The sequence below is a fragment of the Diorhabda sublineata genome, chromosome 9 (assembly GCF_026230105.1).
Source record: "Diorhabda sublineata isolate icDioSubl1.1 chromosome 9, icDioSubl1.1, whole genome shotgun sequence".
NCBI lineage: Eukaryota > Metazoa > Arthropoda > Insecta > Coleoptera > Chrysomelidae > Diorhabda > Diorhabda sublineata.
The window spans coordinates 7,737,030-7,753,328 of NC_079482.1; the positions used below are offsets into that span (position 1 = coordinate 7,737,030).

General features: G+C 32.8%; 1 protein-coding gene across 5 annotated transcripts in view; it reads left to right on the forward strand.

Annotated features, from left to right (window-relative positions):
* The window catches only part of LOC130449104 (uncharacterized), a 294,569-nt gene that overhangs the window by 156,659 nt on the left and 121,611 nt on the right, over positions 1–16,299 (forward strand). For 4 of the 5 annotated variants that reach the window (XM_056786776.1, XM_056786780.1, XM_056786777.1 and 1 more), the window contains one exon: positions 1,766–1,922. In XM_056786776.1, the coding sequence (XP_056642754.1) occupies positions 1,766–1,922 (157 nt within the window). Of the gene's footprint in view, positions 1–1,765; positions 1,923–16,299 lie in introns of those variants that run through there. The other variant, XM_056786779.1, reaches the window with a different exon arrangement.

Consider the following 16,299-nt stretch of genomic DNA (forward strand, 5'->3'; position numbering starts at 1 on the left):
AAACATACACATATAAAAAAAATATTTCTTGAAGCTTGAACTTGTATCGGTTATTCAATCTGAAAACGCGTCTACTCCACGAGCACTTGTTATTATGACACAGGCACAACTGTCTGAAGCATGAACGACAGCGTTGCCAGACTTACGAGAGTTGCCGGACTCATGCCGATTTTTCGAGAGGGTTGTTTGACTTATGCTGACCTTCGTCTAATTGAGATACAGTTTTCTACTCTTTGTTTTTGTTTCCCTAGTCCTGCATTACTAGTAATATTTTGCGAATACAGATATTTTCAGATAAATTATATATATCATTCTTTAGAGATAATTTGATATTTTAAGTGCGCGTTGATTCCTGGAACAAACTTGTTTATTGACTTCCCTCGGATGGATGAGTGAGCGGGCGTATCTGCCGGCTGTAATCATCAGAGTCGCGGAATTACTAGAATTGTTTCCAAGTATTTATATAAATGTAAACGAATAAGGAAAATATGGCAAAAATGATATCTAAGACTTACTATTATTCATTATTATTATAATGACACACTTATATACAGTTGTTTCGAAGGATGATTATATTACGAGTTAACTGGTAGCACTGATTTCTGGGTACCTAGGTATGTCATGTCGGTTGTTTGGAATGTTTGATTATACGGTTGCTTTGTAAAGTTTGTTTGCTTTGAAAATAGAGAAAATTTTGATAATGATAGAAGAAATACAATCATGGATATTGTAAAATTCTTTGTTATCGTAAAATAAGTTATTATGAAACAGCGACCAAACAATTAAAACAATTTTTTTTATTTTCTGGAAAGAGTAATTGATGAAGTATGGCGCTTTGATTCATTGGGCCAGAAAATGATAACAGTACAGTAATGAATTAAAATTAGCCTGTTATAATGAATTACTTAATATGTATCTCGTTCTACTCAGATCCTCATGTGTTACAATAAGTAGACACAAGGATGGACATGTTTCATCTTATTAGTCTGCTATTATAACTCATTTAGTAACATAAATATTGTGCTTGCAGTCTCTGTCGAGAAATATGAAACTTGAGCTACGTATTTACATTCCAAAGAAGCTTATAAAATCTGTGAAATCTCTCTCTGGTGATACTATATTTATTGTGAAGATCTCAAAAATAGATAAAGACGTACAAAAAGTGTGCATTTCGAATTTTGCAAGGCAGTATTGGAATAGATCCCTTCATATTTTACCTTATTTATAGTTTTTTTCTGAAAATAAAAGATGCTCTAAAAGGGAGAAAGTTTTGTCATGAATTTATGCCTATAGATAGATCTTTAAATGAAACTAATTCATATTTTAGGTTATCTTTCTATTTTGTTACAACAAAAAAATACTACACTGAATTCTTTAGTCATATTTTGAATTATAATATTATATTTATATTTTAATAAAATTTGTTGATACTAAAGATGTTACAGGAATTACTGCAGCTCATGAAGTGTCTTAGAATTTTGAAAAAATTATATATAACAAAATAAGGGCAATCTTTATTTGATTGGAGGAGAGTCTGATAAAAATTAAAACTAGAAGAGTAGTTTATGACAATTACCACTATTACTAAATAGCTATTGAAAAGGCATGTAACTGTTTATATTTCTTGTTTCATACTACATTAATTTCAGTAGTTTTTCTGTAATAAAAATCCGAAATTGTCTAACAAATTTACAATATATATCCTCGAACAAGTTTCAGGAAATAATCTCAGAGTTTCCTTCACCGCTTTTCTCTCGAATTTCAGGTGCAAGATTCAAGAGAAGAAAATAATTCCATAGAACTCTGTGAAATCGAGCCTTTCAGTGGTACAGTTTTCAGAAAAATGATGGTCCGTAGACGAAGACAGAATAATGCTAGAAGTATTTCCGGTTCCGCTACAAACTGTTCAACGACGGAAAACGGTGAGCTTTTTGCATGTATACATTTTGATGTATGTCATGTTTTTTGCATGAAAGTCAATATGATGTACGTGCGGAGTGTTTTTGTGAGGTTTGTATTTTAGCGGGAGGTGTTGGTCCTTTTTTGTTTGATGTGTGTTCCGTTAAGTGAATCAGAATATATGTTTAAATTATTGCATGTTACTAACAACTGTAATATACAGTTTGATAACTGTATATTACTATCCTATCTGAAAATTCCATTTATCCTAAGCCGTTAATTTCATTAGAATCAAACAAAAGTGCGTTTTCATTAGTAAATTTATATTTAGAAAAATCATTTTAACAATTCAGATATTATACAATTAATATTACGTACTTATCATTACCAGCTCATCGCTCGTAAATTTCTATATTATGTAATTTTGTAATTTATACCAATGTTTCTCATCAACAACCATCTTGACTACAGCAACAGTTTACTAATTCTGAAGTTTAATAATTAATGAATGTGCCCTTATCTAACAAGCTAAAACCGAAATTAGTTAACTAAATATAAAGAAAATTCGAATCCAAACCCTAGTAGTAGAGAAGTCGCAACAACATTTTTAAAAAGGATGTACGTCTGTTATTTATAATAGTAACAATTATATCTAACTTGTCTAAGATGTTTTTCAACACATGAAACCATCCATATGTAGTCAACAGTATGATTGTTATCCTGGTGAATCAGCTTTTTATGAAGCCTTTTAACGCATGGTAATCTGCTCACTAGGCTATCCACCATTGGTGTGATTGATTTATTTACCGATTTCTTTATGTAATTCTGCACGGACTACTTATCGTAGTTTTGACTCCATAGAAAGTTACGCAACTTCTGGAGTACCTCAAGATTCAGTTATTGGGCCGTTATTATTTTTAATGTTGTTTAATGACATTGTCTTGAGATCATATTATAATGTACTATCATTGATATTAAATATTGATGATTTTCGCTTACTTCAATCTGATATAGATACAATTTGTAAGTGCTGGGATAAAAATGCACCTTCTCTTAACATTTCAAAATGTAATACGTTACCTTTCTCTAGAAAACCCCATTTGGGAGTGGATAAAACTTTGTTAATTATAGATATTAATATTATCATTGGTGAAGCCTTTAGAAACCTTGGTTTTGTACTGAGAATATCTTTACTTTTTGATCCATTCGTTCTTCCAAAACTAAAATATGCTTCTCATATATTAAAGTTATTAAATACGTATAAGCAATATAAACATTATTCAAAGAAAATATGTTAAATATAAGTGGTTCAAGTTTGACAATATGGTAAATCCACCTCAAAGAACACTTCAAAACATACTGTTAGAACATTTGAATTTAAACAATCTAGCGACTAGGAGACTAAATGTATGTGATCTTCGTTGATATTCCTTCACAAAATTGTGACATTCATAAAATTGACTTTCCAAAATTGTTAGATCTTCTAAGAATACATACTCCTCAGGTTGCCACTCAGTTGATTCTATTTTCCAGTTGAAGGAACCAGTGTAATTATTATTTACAGGACTGTTTCTAGTATAAGAAAGAAAATTTATAATTTTCTCATTATTTGTATTTTTTATAGTAATCATGGAATTACCTTTAACTGCTATACTTATTTTTTCGTATATTTTTGTATATGTACTATTCCACATTAATGAATTGTCCCATTCTGGCTGCGATACTGGAGAAACCCAGTGTTTACAGCTGATCCATTAAAACCACTCCTTCTAAAAAGTCTAGAATATGGGATGGCGTCAATTGCCAGAGATCTTCGTCTTCTATTTCAAAAGTTCCCAGGTGTAGTACTCTGTAGTTCCTTAGTGTTTTATACTTCGAAAAAATGTGGATAAAGGTTTCGTTCTCTGTGGAACAAAATTTGCACGCAACATTATCTGCTAGGTCTAGCGTCTTCAGGTGTTTGTTGAGGCGGCAATGCCCCGATAAAACTTCTGTTAGTATTCATGGTTTATTCTTACTTAAGTTGATACATTCAGCTGACCTACTCTGGTTATAGTTTCCCAGTAGAGTTTTTTTGATTTTGTTCCTATCTACCTTCTTTTCTTCTGCTTTTTACATTACTCTGTAGCTGATACCACAGAAGGGTTCGGGTCCCATAAAGGGCTTGACTTCCCCCGCTTTAGTGATCTTGTCAGCTATTTTATTTCCCTTCGTTCAGGTGTGTCCCGAAATCCATTGTAGGTTAATTTTATTTTTCTTGTCAAACTCGTATTTCTAAGCAATCACAAATGAGCTTGGATTTTATGATATCGGTGCCTAGAGCTCTAACGGCTGTTTGAGTATCGGAAAGGATGATGTGTTATGGAGTGGTGTAAATAAATAAATAAACTCTTAATTATTTATTAACTATAAAAGATAGACAGTGCTTGGGTTAGTATTTCGATATCTGTTTGTGTTTTCTCTAGTAAAACAGTTCAGTTTAAATATTGAAATATTATATTTTTATTGGTCGTTAAGTATAGATACAAGGAGTTCGAAGAGTATATGATTTTTCAATTTATTTAATAATAATAGACCCAGATCGTAGTTCTATGTTTTGACACTAGATGTGCAATTATTCAGGAGGTACCCATACTGTTATTATTTTTCCGTAAACATTGACTGGCCAACATGGGCTCGTCAGTGTAAAAATAAATCAAATTGAATATGAAATATCAATTTATTTGGTTCGAATTATTTTTATCAAATGAGAGAGTGTGGTACCGTTTATGGTTATCTTAGTAGCCGAAAGGCAAGTGAGAATTTAGGAAAAGTGGCATTATTCAGATCACCAAAAGTGAGTAACCTCAAAATAATTTTCTTGTTAACAAATAGTTGATTAATCATTACACTATTCACACCACCTCTACACCAATACTCACAATTACACTCTCTGACGCGCGTTACGATAATCAAGTTTTCGTCTTCAGAGACTGAAGATAAACTAAAATATAAAAACTTGAATAACCTGTTTTATACCTAATTTCTCACCCATAATCCCTCTCCCGCCAACATTATTTCCAGCGAGAAAAAACTCTTTGGCGGGAATATAGTTGATTAATACATTTAAGTAGTTTTTAATTTTTATTTAGAAAATGTTATATTTCTATTTTTCTAGTGCAATATACAATTAGTTAGTATTTATTTTGTGTCAACTAACGGCGCAATATCTGTCCCCTAAATTGATGCCATTCTTTCAACATTACCTTTGGACACCTTGTATGTACACTTCGTGGTATTTCGCAAAAGTATATTCAATATAGATAGCAGTTGTGGGGAACCGAATTTGTTGGCAACCCTTCATACACCCGACCTACTTAATAGTATCAATTTCACTTAAAATTTCACTTTCTCCATCCAGTCTTCAAACTTTCGCTACTCAACCTGAAAATAATATAATTAAATTATCTCATATTTGACTAATTCATTAATGATATATTTTCCATGATTGCCTCAAATTATGAAATTATTAATTTTAGAGATTTAGTCATCCAGACAACTGGTAAATAACTCGGCTTGTACTGTTTGTATTTGTTTGAATGAAGTGCAACCGTTTTTTAATAAAAAAGGTCATCATATTATCAAAAAGCATAGATAGAGCCCCGATTCAATACCTATAAGATATATTTCCACAAATTAAACCATTAATGAAATCTTCAAGGAATACATAATGCAGCGTTCAATTTCTACAATAAAATCTACATATTGAAGAAGAAACTGTGAGTATGACTTGTATAGAAGAAAATACTTTCATATGTTTGCATCTTTAGATTCAATAAATCTTTTCTTTCCTCTTCATACCCGTTGCAGAAAACGGATGCAAACTTTCTAGCGCGTGAATTTCTGATCAAAATTCAGATGACTTGGCACCCTTTTGACTGAAATTTTGTGGAAGCCGAGCCGAGCCGTTCATTAATTTTTTTATTCAATATTACCTACGCTGATGCCCAATTCTTCGGCCATATCGTGTACTGTACTGCGTGAATTTTCCAAAATGAGTTTTTCTACAACATTGATGTTTTCATCGGTAACACTTGTTCTGGAGCGCCGCGCATGAGGCACGTTTGCCACCACTTCTCGGCCTTTTCAAAAAGTGGTAAAATTCCTGTTTATATTTGAACCACCCCCGTATCATTTTAAAAACGGAGTAATAACCTAACAACAGTAAAAGTATCTAAACATCAAAACTTAGACTAAAATCGTCCATTTGAATTGGTACATATACATGTTGGAGGTATCAGAACTATATTGGTATAGTCACAGTAATAGTCATTTTAACTCGAATTGAAACTGTGAAAATCTTTCAAGAGTCATTTGGTAATTTTATAGCTCGACTATGCGATTTATGACAGAAAGAAGTTGAAATGACACCCCTATTAATAGTTACTTTTGTGGACCTAATCATCAAACCAATATGAAAGATGTAATCCCAAAATTTATGCATATACTCAGACTGACTCGGTACACGGTATTTGATTTATATTCCGTTTTTGAAATGTGTATATTTTATGATTTACTATACAATTATTTAAAATGTGCTTATATACAAAAACTCGAAAATACACTATAAAAACAAGACAGGTAGCGCCAACATGAATATTGGATAAAATTTCCTATTTCAAATATATACAATGGCTTGAGCTTAATCCCTTTAAAATATTGTAGGAGAATCCGTACCCTTGCCGGAGGGTTAAAATATCGAAATCCAAAATAGCAGGAAACAGCGTTTTCCTCTAATGCAACATTAAGCCGATGATTTTGTCTAAAATCTTAACCTACTTTCTGATAAAACCCTTTCTCTATATTTTCTCAGTACTAAAACTACACTCATCAGTATGTTATGTGAATAGAATTTATTTATTACATTCAAGAACTCAATGTCATGTGTGTACCTAAATAAGTTTTAACTCATACGTTCGATCTGGCAATACTTGGGTGTACGAAGATGGTAGCAGCCTGACCTAGAGATGGAGGTAGCTGCTCAAAAAATACTACTCTATTGGAAAGTACACAATCTATACAGCATATGTACCAAATTTGAAGACGCCACGTTGCTTAGTATTTATTTGGCAGCCATCAATAATGAAAGTTTTCAGTAAATTTGTAAACATGGAAAAAATTGGTCATTTTTATGTGATTCAATACTTAGCCAAGCTAATATAAAAGATGAACTAGATTCAACTCTGGATGAGACTACTCCTTCGATATCATCAACAGTAAAATAGCAGAGTTTTAAGGAGGCCGTTCGGCCTGCGACCTGTTCGACCCACAAAGCGGTTATAGATGGTTTCCATGGAATGTTTGGCATTGTTTCACAGAAATAAAACCGAATTTTTGCGTCGTTTCATAATCATGAATGAAACGTAGGTCCATTACTTCACACCCGAAACAAAAGAATAATCAAAACAATGGACTGAAAAGGGAAAACCGACTCTAAAGAAGACAAAGACAGTTCCATCTGCAGGCAAGGTCATGGCGGGAGAAAACTATCAACAACGAACTTATTACAACGCTTAAGTGAAGCAAGCAAGCAAAAACGGCAGCATTTGGTTAAGAAGGAAGTGTTGTTGTCAAGAAACTGCACTAGCTCCCACATCCGTTATTGCAATGGCCAAAATTAATGAATAAAATATTGAATTGCTACCTCATGTAATCTATTCACTTCCTCGGATCATTTTCTGCTCCCAGACTTGAAAAAATGGCTCGGTGGCCAATATTTTCCAATAATGGATAGGTAATATCGGCAGATAATGGCTATTTCGAGAAGCTTGACGAATCTTATTATAAAAAGGATATAGAACTAATTGAACATCGCTGGAAAAATTGCATGGAGCTAAAAGGAGGTAACTTTAAAAAATGATTATATTTTTTTCCAAAATTTCTGTGTTTTCTTTGTTGGGCAGGTAATTCAAAGACCAATCTCGTATATGTGAATCCCTGTAATAGATTGCCAGGAAAAATAGTCTACGAAGATATTTGAGAGTGTTTTTTCAAAATTTTTTCTTGCTAAAGATATTTTCAACAGTATTGATGAGAAACCACGAAATAGAAGTCATTGCTAGGAGAGTTCGCAATCAGATTGTTCGCTGATCATTAGAATGTTTGGGGATATCAAACATTAAAAACAATCCAGTAAACTAGTGACGGCTCATACATTTCATATGTAAATAAGTTTTATAAAGATTACTTACATTGTTCACCCAAGAACTAAGTTGAGGTTTCTCTTTTTATGAAGTTCTTGTTAGGTACATCGAAGTTCCTTTCATATTTTTATTGTATTGTATTCACTAGTAAAGGATTCATAGTACAAAAAAGCTATTGTCTCTATTGTATTTTCGATCCCTCAAACAAGCTGTCATCTCAAGTTTTGTTCTAAAGGAGAATTCAAGGGCTGGCTTTGAGCGTTTTTTCAGTCGGAACTACTTCAAATTGTATTCAAGCTTTTTTTCTTTCATGCAAAACTTTGGAAAATTCAGTCGGTATACTTCATACATACACGTACAATATAATGAAAACTGAAAACTACGTTGCTAAACAATTCAAATGTTAATGATGACAAATGGTTTCACAAGATGATGCACCTCGATATTTGGCAGGACCTCCTTATAATTGTTTCGTGGATTGGTCCAGAATAGATAGAGGTCTATTGAAAGGCCACCAAAATCGTCAGGTTTTAATCCTTTAGACGTTTTTCTATAGTGAGTTAGTTCATAGTAAATAAGCTAGGGCGAGAAGGTCGTGAAAAGATGTCGTTAATACTAAGACTATATGGCTTACCTTTTATAGTTTCAAGAATAGTGAAGTACCGACAGCTTCCCACTCATAGGGGATGCTCGGCTGTTACCTTGTAGAAGCGACTGAAGTTGTCGGGAGCTTCTCCTATGCTCTTCAGGTCGTTTTTCACTGGATAGTATCCACTGAGCATACCAGTAACTCTCCTTATCTCATGTTTGTTCGTTAAAAAAACCTTAGGGTAGACTAATTGCATTAATAGCGTATTTGCCTGTGACATAGAAAATTCTGAGTCTAATGGGATAAGGAGCTTGGTTCTCATCATATATTCTAGACCTTCTTTTCAATTTTTGAGCCATCAGTTTATAATACCAAAGAGCTTCTCGGAAATGCAATTTCTGCACTTGCCTATTGTTGTTGACATATTATCCCAACTTTGACTCTATGAATGGGCTCCTTATACTTATGCGTTTATACATTTAGATGGGAGGGTTTCATGCTCTGTATCTTGTATTGCTATTGAAATGAATAAAACGCGTATCGCTCTAGCAGGATGTTCTTTAATATTGTTTGTTGGAATAACCACAAACCCATTGAATTGAAATCAAATGTTGATGAATGTTCTCGAACTACTTTTATTTTTGATTCATATGATGATAATTTGTAATGATGCCGTAGGACATCATCATGACGCGCCTATTTTCGAAAGGCAAGTCACCATTTGTAGCTCATCTAGAGTTGTTTCCACAATTTTTAAGAATAAACCGGTAAATGTTGTGGAGATGAAAGCATGAATAAGAAATGGGTGTAGTAACTAGTCATTATTTTATATATATATATATAAATATATACACAACCCACAAAAATGACTATCGAAATGACACTGTTGCCATTAAACAAATTCAAAGATAAAGTTATATTTCTAAATCGAGATACATACATTTTTTTGAAAATTATGTTAGTTAGATCCAAGCATTTTTCAAAAACAAAATTTAAACTATTGCATTTATCAAAAACTCCACACACTCAGACTGTATAAATACCTAATTAGTCCTCAAAAATGAAATCATTACAAATTTTCAAGCTCTCACCCTCATAAAAGCACAAGTTTAGATACCTCAAATTGTCACAAATCCTAAAATCAGATCTTTTAATATATCATTTGTAACATCTGGAAATCCTTTGTGTATTTGATTGCTTTAACGCCTTCAATTTCTCCAAAATATTCAACGTTCAGATTTTCCACGTCAATAAAGGGCCTAGAATTTATTTTCCATTATGCAAAGATCGGTTATAAATTCACACAATACCTTTTGTTAATAACGCGTTAATAGTAAAGATATCGAAGCTATAGTGAACATCATACCTTTTGTTTCAAAAATAAAAGTAGTTCGAGAACATTCATTCAACATTCGATATCATTTCAATAGGTTTGTGGCTAATCTAACAAACAATATTAAATAATATACTTCTCAATCTGTTGGAGAAATACGCGTTTTATTCATTTCAATTTTTCCCTATTTATATTGATATTTTAACTAGTTTAAGTGTCATTCAAAATCAAAACATTTATAATAATATTCTGTAATAATCAATACCAACAACTAACTAACGTGGATGTTTAATGGAATTAGTATTTCCTTTTTTTCTATGAACTTCCCTGTGCATTACAACCTATCTACAGAGCTCAAATAATGTTAGGTAGATAATGAGTAATAGGTATGACAATTCAAAAGACAGGACTTGCAGAGAAGACATCCAGTGATGCACCCTTTTAAAGTTAGTCTATTACTACTAAATCAAAAAGGAATTTCCGTTTCAACCTTCGCACTATAATTATCCAAGATATTTTTTGCTAACACATTTGGATGCACTTTTAGTTTTTCTTTGCATTTTTTCGCGTACTTCTTCATTTCTTATTTGACATACAATAGACCTGGTGGCATCCTGTTGAATAGTTTCATTGTTTATAAACTGTGGGACTGTTAGTATCATTCCAAGACGTTTTGAACGGAAACCTGTATCATTTCAATTTGCAGCTGTTTCCTATAATTTCAGTACAGAGGTACAGACTGATTCTAAGATGGTTTTGTAAATGAATAGTTGTAGCCAGTACCTAGATACTCTTCAACTTGAGACTGTAGTTGAAGTATTTTCTCCTGACCAAATGCATACCTAAAAACTAGTCACCTTGTGGGATTTCTTTGCCATTCAATATTACAGATTTTCTTACGTATTGCAAAAGTTATATGTTGGGGTTTGTTCTAGTTTTTCCTAAAAGTATAATCTATGAAGAGAGTACCTCTCTTTTATCTGTGGTAAATGGAGAGAACAACATAGATAGCAGTAGAGATCAATAACGCCCGATTATGGACTTAACACAACAGCAACAGAATTTGTGAGCTCTTGCTTAAACTCAAATTGGAAGTATTGAAGGTGGAAAATAAAAAATATCTATTATTTCATACACTCAAAATACGATTAAAACTACCATTTTATCATATTAGCGATATCATTATACCAAACATTTTGCTTCTTCCATAATGTACTACAAAGAATATTTATTGTAGCTGTAATGTGATTAAGGTCTCAAGATAAAGTATATGGCAACCTATGGATTCTTACGAATTGTTGTTTTAAAGACATCGGTATTTTCTTCTCAGATAACTAACTCAAAAACTGTAACGCAAAATCTGAATTTAAAAAAGTATATTGAATCTCCAAATAAAAAAATTTATATTCATTTCACGCTAGTACTAATCTGTGAGTGGGAAAGTTTACTGAATACCAGCGCTACCTTATGACTCAGTGTAGAATTAATTGGTTTTGTGTTACAGTTACCTAAGTATAGCATTTCAGTTATTTCTAGATTAATGTAGAAGATGGCATTTAATGCTTGGAAAAACTCAAATAGGTCCAATGACTTTGAATTGTAAAAGATATCTTTTTTATTAATTGGTGTGAAACTGTCGTGAAAATGTTTGATTTATTCGTTCTTCTTCTGCCACACACTTATTTAATAATATTTGCACAAGAATACTTAATGTTTACAAATTAATTTTTTATATTTCTGTTGGGCGCTTCAAGGATAAGAAATTAACATTAATGGAATTGAAATTTTAGATATCCACATATATATAATATATCCAAAAGTATAAAGAAGTGCATGATTTTTTTGGGTTTTAAATTGTTATAAAATGTAAATATATCGATCATACTATACAGGATGAGGAATAATAAATCAAGGATTGTTTACAGGAAGTAATCTTTATGTTTAAAAATTAGAAATATGTGTGTTATGATAATATCAATAACTAATATTGGAAGAACTAAATACAAAATAATTTTATATATAGTTTGATATTTTGTCAGACAACATAAGAAACAAATAAACAAATTCTTGTTCAATACACTTTTCTTTGAAATCTATTATTATTTTCATTGAAACACTCTATTCATATTCCTCATTATGTATCGCACTAAAAATATATATCTAAACAAATGATTTTGAAGAATCGAGGACCAAACCAGAAGAAGTTATTCGTCCATCGAAGTCAGCCTTATAAGCATTAACAAACATAGTTTGATTTCATAATTAATTGAAATAATTTTCATATTTGTAGAAACAAGTATTTCTTAGAAACCCAAAACCGCTTTCTTATTTTTTTATAAAACTACAAGAACCAAAAGTCACTAATGTATGATGGCCAGGAATGCAGGAGGTGATTGCTGTGCGTAGTAGGCGATTGCGCGTATTTCCCGCTCAAACGCTCTGTCACTGGCTATTCCAACAGGTCATTTCTCGTTGAGTTGCAGTCACATAAACAAGGCCGTCATTATTGATTCTTCCGACAAGTGAATTGCGAGCTGTTATTCGTCATGCAGAAGGGAACAGTGCCGCGGAAATTCATCGAAGATTGAATGGAGTGTACGGAGACACCTTTATGATTGTCCAAGGACACTAGTCTGTGGCTACAGATATTGTTCAACGAGTTGACCAAGCGTGAATTATCGATACCATCTCTGAATGTTGCGCTACAGAAACATTTGCGCTCGCTGGGTCCCAAAGTTCAATGGCAACCACAAAACTCGCCGAATAGGTACAGCTTTGGTACGGCTTTGGAGATTTTAATACCGATGGAGAAGGTTTTTCTAACTTCATTAAGACATGTGATAAGACATGGATTCTGTATCCTTCAACGAGACCCACAAAATTCGAACGAACTTTCCAACAGCGGTAAGATTATGGCAATTATTTTTTGGGTTGTCCAAAGGTGTATTGCAAAGTTTACGCAGCATGGAACAAAAATTAATGCAAATTTACACTGTGAAATTTTTCGACGCTTACGGAGAGTTATTTAAAGCAAATGAGAAGGCATGCTGACTTGTTCTGGAATTGTTCGACACGTCGACAATACCCGTATCCACAGCGTTCGTGTAATCCAACAACTCCTTTAGCAATTTCAATGAGACATTTTCGAACACCTACCATACAGTCCTGACCTAGCACCGAGTTTTTTTCATCTTCTCCGTGAACTGAAGCAGTGACTTTGAGGGCGGCGTTTCCAAACTGACGTGGAGCTCAAAGAAACCGTCAAACTCACCTGTTAGAATATTAAATACGATTTCAATTGACCGAACAAATGTTACGTTACATATTAATTGACAGAAAAGTCCCTAGGCAGAAAATTTTGGAAGGGTGAAACAAAACGAATTGAGTGAATTGGATATTAGAGTCATTTAGAGAGTCTATCGACTATAAAGGGTTACATCGGAGTATAAAAATAAAAGGACACTCCTCTTTTAGATTCAGTCGTTATTCACTTAAGCGATGTTTATTTCGGTTTCAGTTAATGATTGGCCGGATCGAAAGCGTGTCTTTTTTTGGTAATATAAACCTTAAATAACATTTTCAGATCTTCCACATATTGAAAATTGTTTGTATACGCTTCAAAAACCCAAAATATTCTGCATCAATTGAGCTCGAATTTTAACATAATATACGTATATACGAGTAATCCAGATTGGTTTCATCTGTTTTTCGCTTATCTAACGGTGAGTGTGTACCAGAAAAAAGTATACTTTCTCCAATATCTGAAGCAATCCCATGTTTAATAATATCCATTCCCAATTAAATCAATTACTCACAAAAAATTATCCACTTACATACCATTGAGAAATTGAAATAGTTTGAGTGATTAAGCTGCACCGTTCGTCCAACCGTAGAAATGGGTGAAAAATATTAATTAATCTAGAATTGAACAATGTTTGCCTCAATCATTTAGTCCAATCATCGACGATGATAAACTAAAACCATATAATGTTGACAAACGACCTCGATTTTCATGAAAATTTAAATTTGCTCTATTTAGGCTCTTTTTCTTGAAAATCTACCCTATGCTAATTATTTTTTGGTGGTAAAATTTCCCCTTATTTCAGCATTTTTGGTTCACCGTTAAACAAATGAAATCAAAAATATATAAACAATCCAACAATTGAATATTCCTTAAGAGCAGCAATTTTTCTATTTAAAAAATTTAATTATTATATCTTCAACCCTTTTAAGTCATTCCTGAATAGTAGGAATTGTTTATAAAAAAATAACGGAATTCGTATTTTGGGGGTTACTATTCCAAACTTCTTTTTATGTATAATCTTTTCTGCGCGATAATATCATTATCAATTTCCATTTGGGCGAACCAGCCTAATAGACATTCCATAGTATGGAAGTGATTCCCTTCCACTCTTTCCTATTTTCTTGCATTCCCAAGTTCCTCTTTTTCTTAAGCCTTCTATCACCTCTGCGTACCAACTTTTCCTTGGTCTTCCTTTTTTTCTTGTTCCTCCCTGCTCTATGTCTATAATTTTTTTTCGTTGCTCTAAAATCTGGCATTGTCTGGATGTGACCCAGCCACTATATTCTTCTGGATCTTATCTTGCTTAGCTATGCTTCCCCAAATAAATCCCGTATTTCATTATTTGTTGTTATCAGCCATAATTCTTCCTTCTTATTACTCCCTAGTAGCTTTGTCTTTCTGGAGATTTTACTGAAACTTATTATCGCAATCTGTGCTCCCAATTCTTTACTTCACTTCGTCATCCTTGCTTCCAGATTTTCTCCCTCGTCACTTCATAACTCTGAACTCGTTTTAAAGTTAAAGTCATTGCTTTTTCTTCAATCAATTGTAATGAAAAACTTCTTAATGTTCTTTTCCTTAAGCTTATTTTCCGATGTTGAAAGGATCCGACATCGCCTGCGTATGCCAGTAGTTACGTGTCCGTGGTTTTAGTATCTCCGTTCTATTAAAACCGATTTTACGTAGTATCCATTCTAATATTATATTGAACAGCGTATTGGATAGCGGATCTCCATGCTCTAATCCTGTGTTAGTCTAGAAACATTTTGATATTCTTTGGTTTGCCTTAATCTTCGTTTTAGTATGTTCGAGTGTTATTTTGGTAAGACTTATTAGCTTCTTTTGGAAAACTAAGATCGTTCATAATGTTCAAATAATTTCTGTTCACAGTATCGTAAGCTTTTTTAGGAAACTTATGAAAACCGAGTAAGATCATATTCATACCCCATTCTTTGCGTTTGCCTCAGAGTGAAAATACGGTCTTGATTGATCTTCCAGATGTGATGTAGTCTCCGAATAAGTTTTCTCTATATTTTCTCAAACTTCTATCTATGGTTTAGCCATTATTTTATAATCTGTATCTAATAGCACTTCACTTTTGTAGAAACTACTTTCATCTTTTTTTCTTTCTTGTTTATTGGTACCGTTGTTACCATTTTCTACCTGGTATTATCTCTTTTTCTCATATATTACTTATCAAATGATAGATTCTTGTGCACTTCTACCGTATTTTATTAATTTTGTTTCTATTCCGTCTTATCCCAGAGATTTACTGTTTTTTAGCCCCTGTACAATTTCTAGTATCTCCTCCATCAATGGTGGCAATATACTTTCGTTATTATTCAAATCTTAGGTTGTAAGCTTTTTGCTATCCCCTCTTTTTCGTTCTTTTACTATTCACGTCTTCTCCATTATTCTTCTTTGCCCATCATACCGTTTTTCAACTTTATCTGTTCTGGTCTTAACATTTTCTGTTTGGCTCGTTTTTACTTTTCAATTTCTGTCTTCTTTACATTTAACATCAAACCATTCTTTTTTATAGTTCAATATAATTTATCATATTATTATATATAATTGATTATAAATCATAACACACCTAAGTCCAATACTGAATCTTACCAAACTCGATATTTTTCGAAATCGGTGACAAAATATTTGTACTCGGGAACATGGTACTCGTACAATGGTTGGTACCGTGGAGGTGTAGTAGATATATGCATATGCCCATAATGGGCGCCCTCGCTGCGTTTGGAACAAGTAGGTTGTATAAGATGGACGGTGGAGGCCGATGTTGTTTCAGAATCGTAGGTTAGTTCTTGTTTCTGATTGCTGGTATTAAGTATATTTTCCGTGAAATAAGATGTGCAATAACAGTTTCGAGTGACAAATCAATTTTGAACGGTTTGGTAGTGAGTCTTTGACAAGATTTTGAAATATGTGTTTTATTCAGAAGTGGTTTTATTAGTTATATCATCTAAATATTGATATGAGA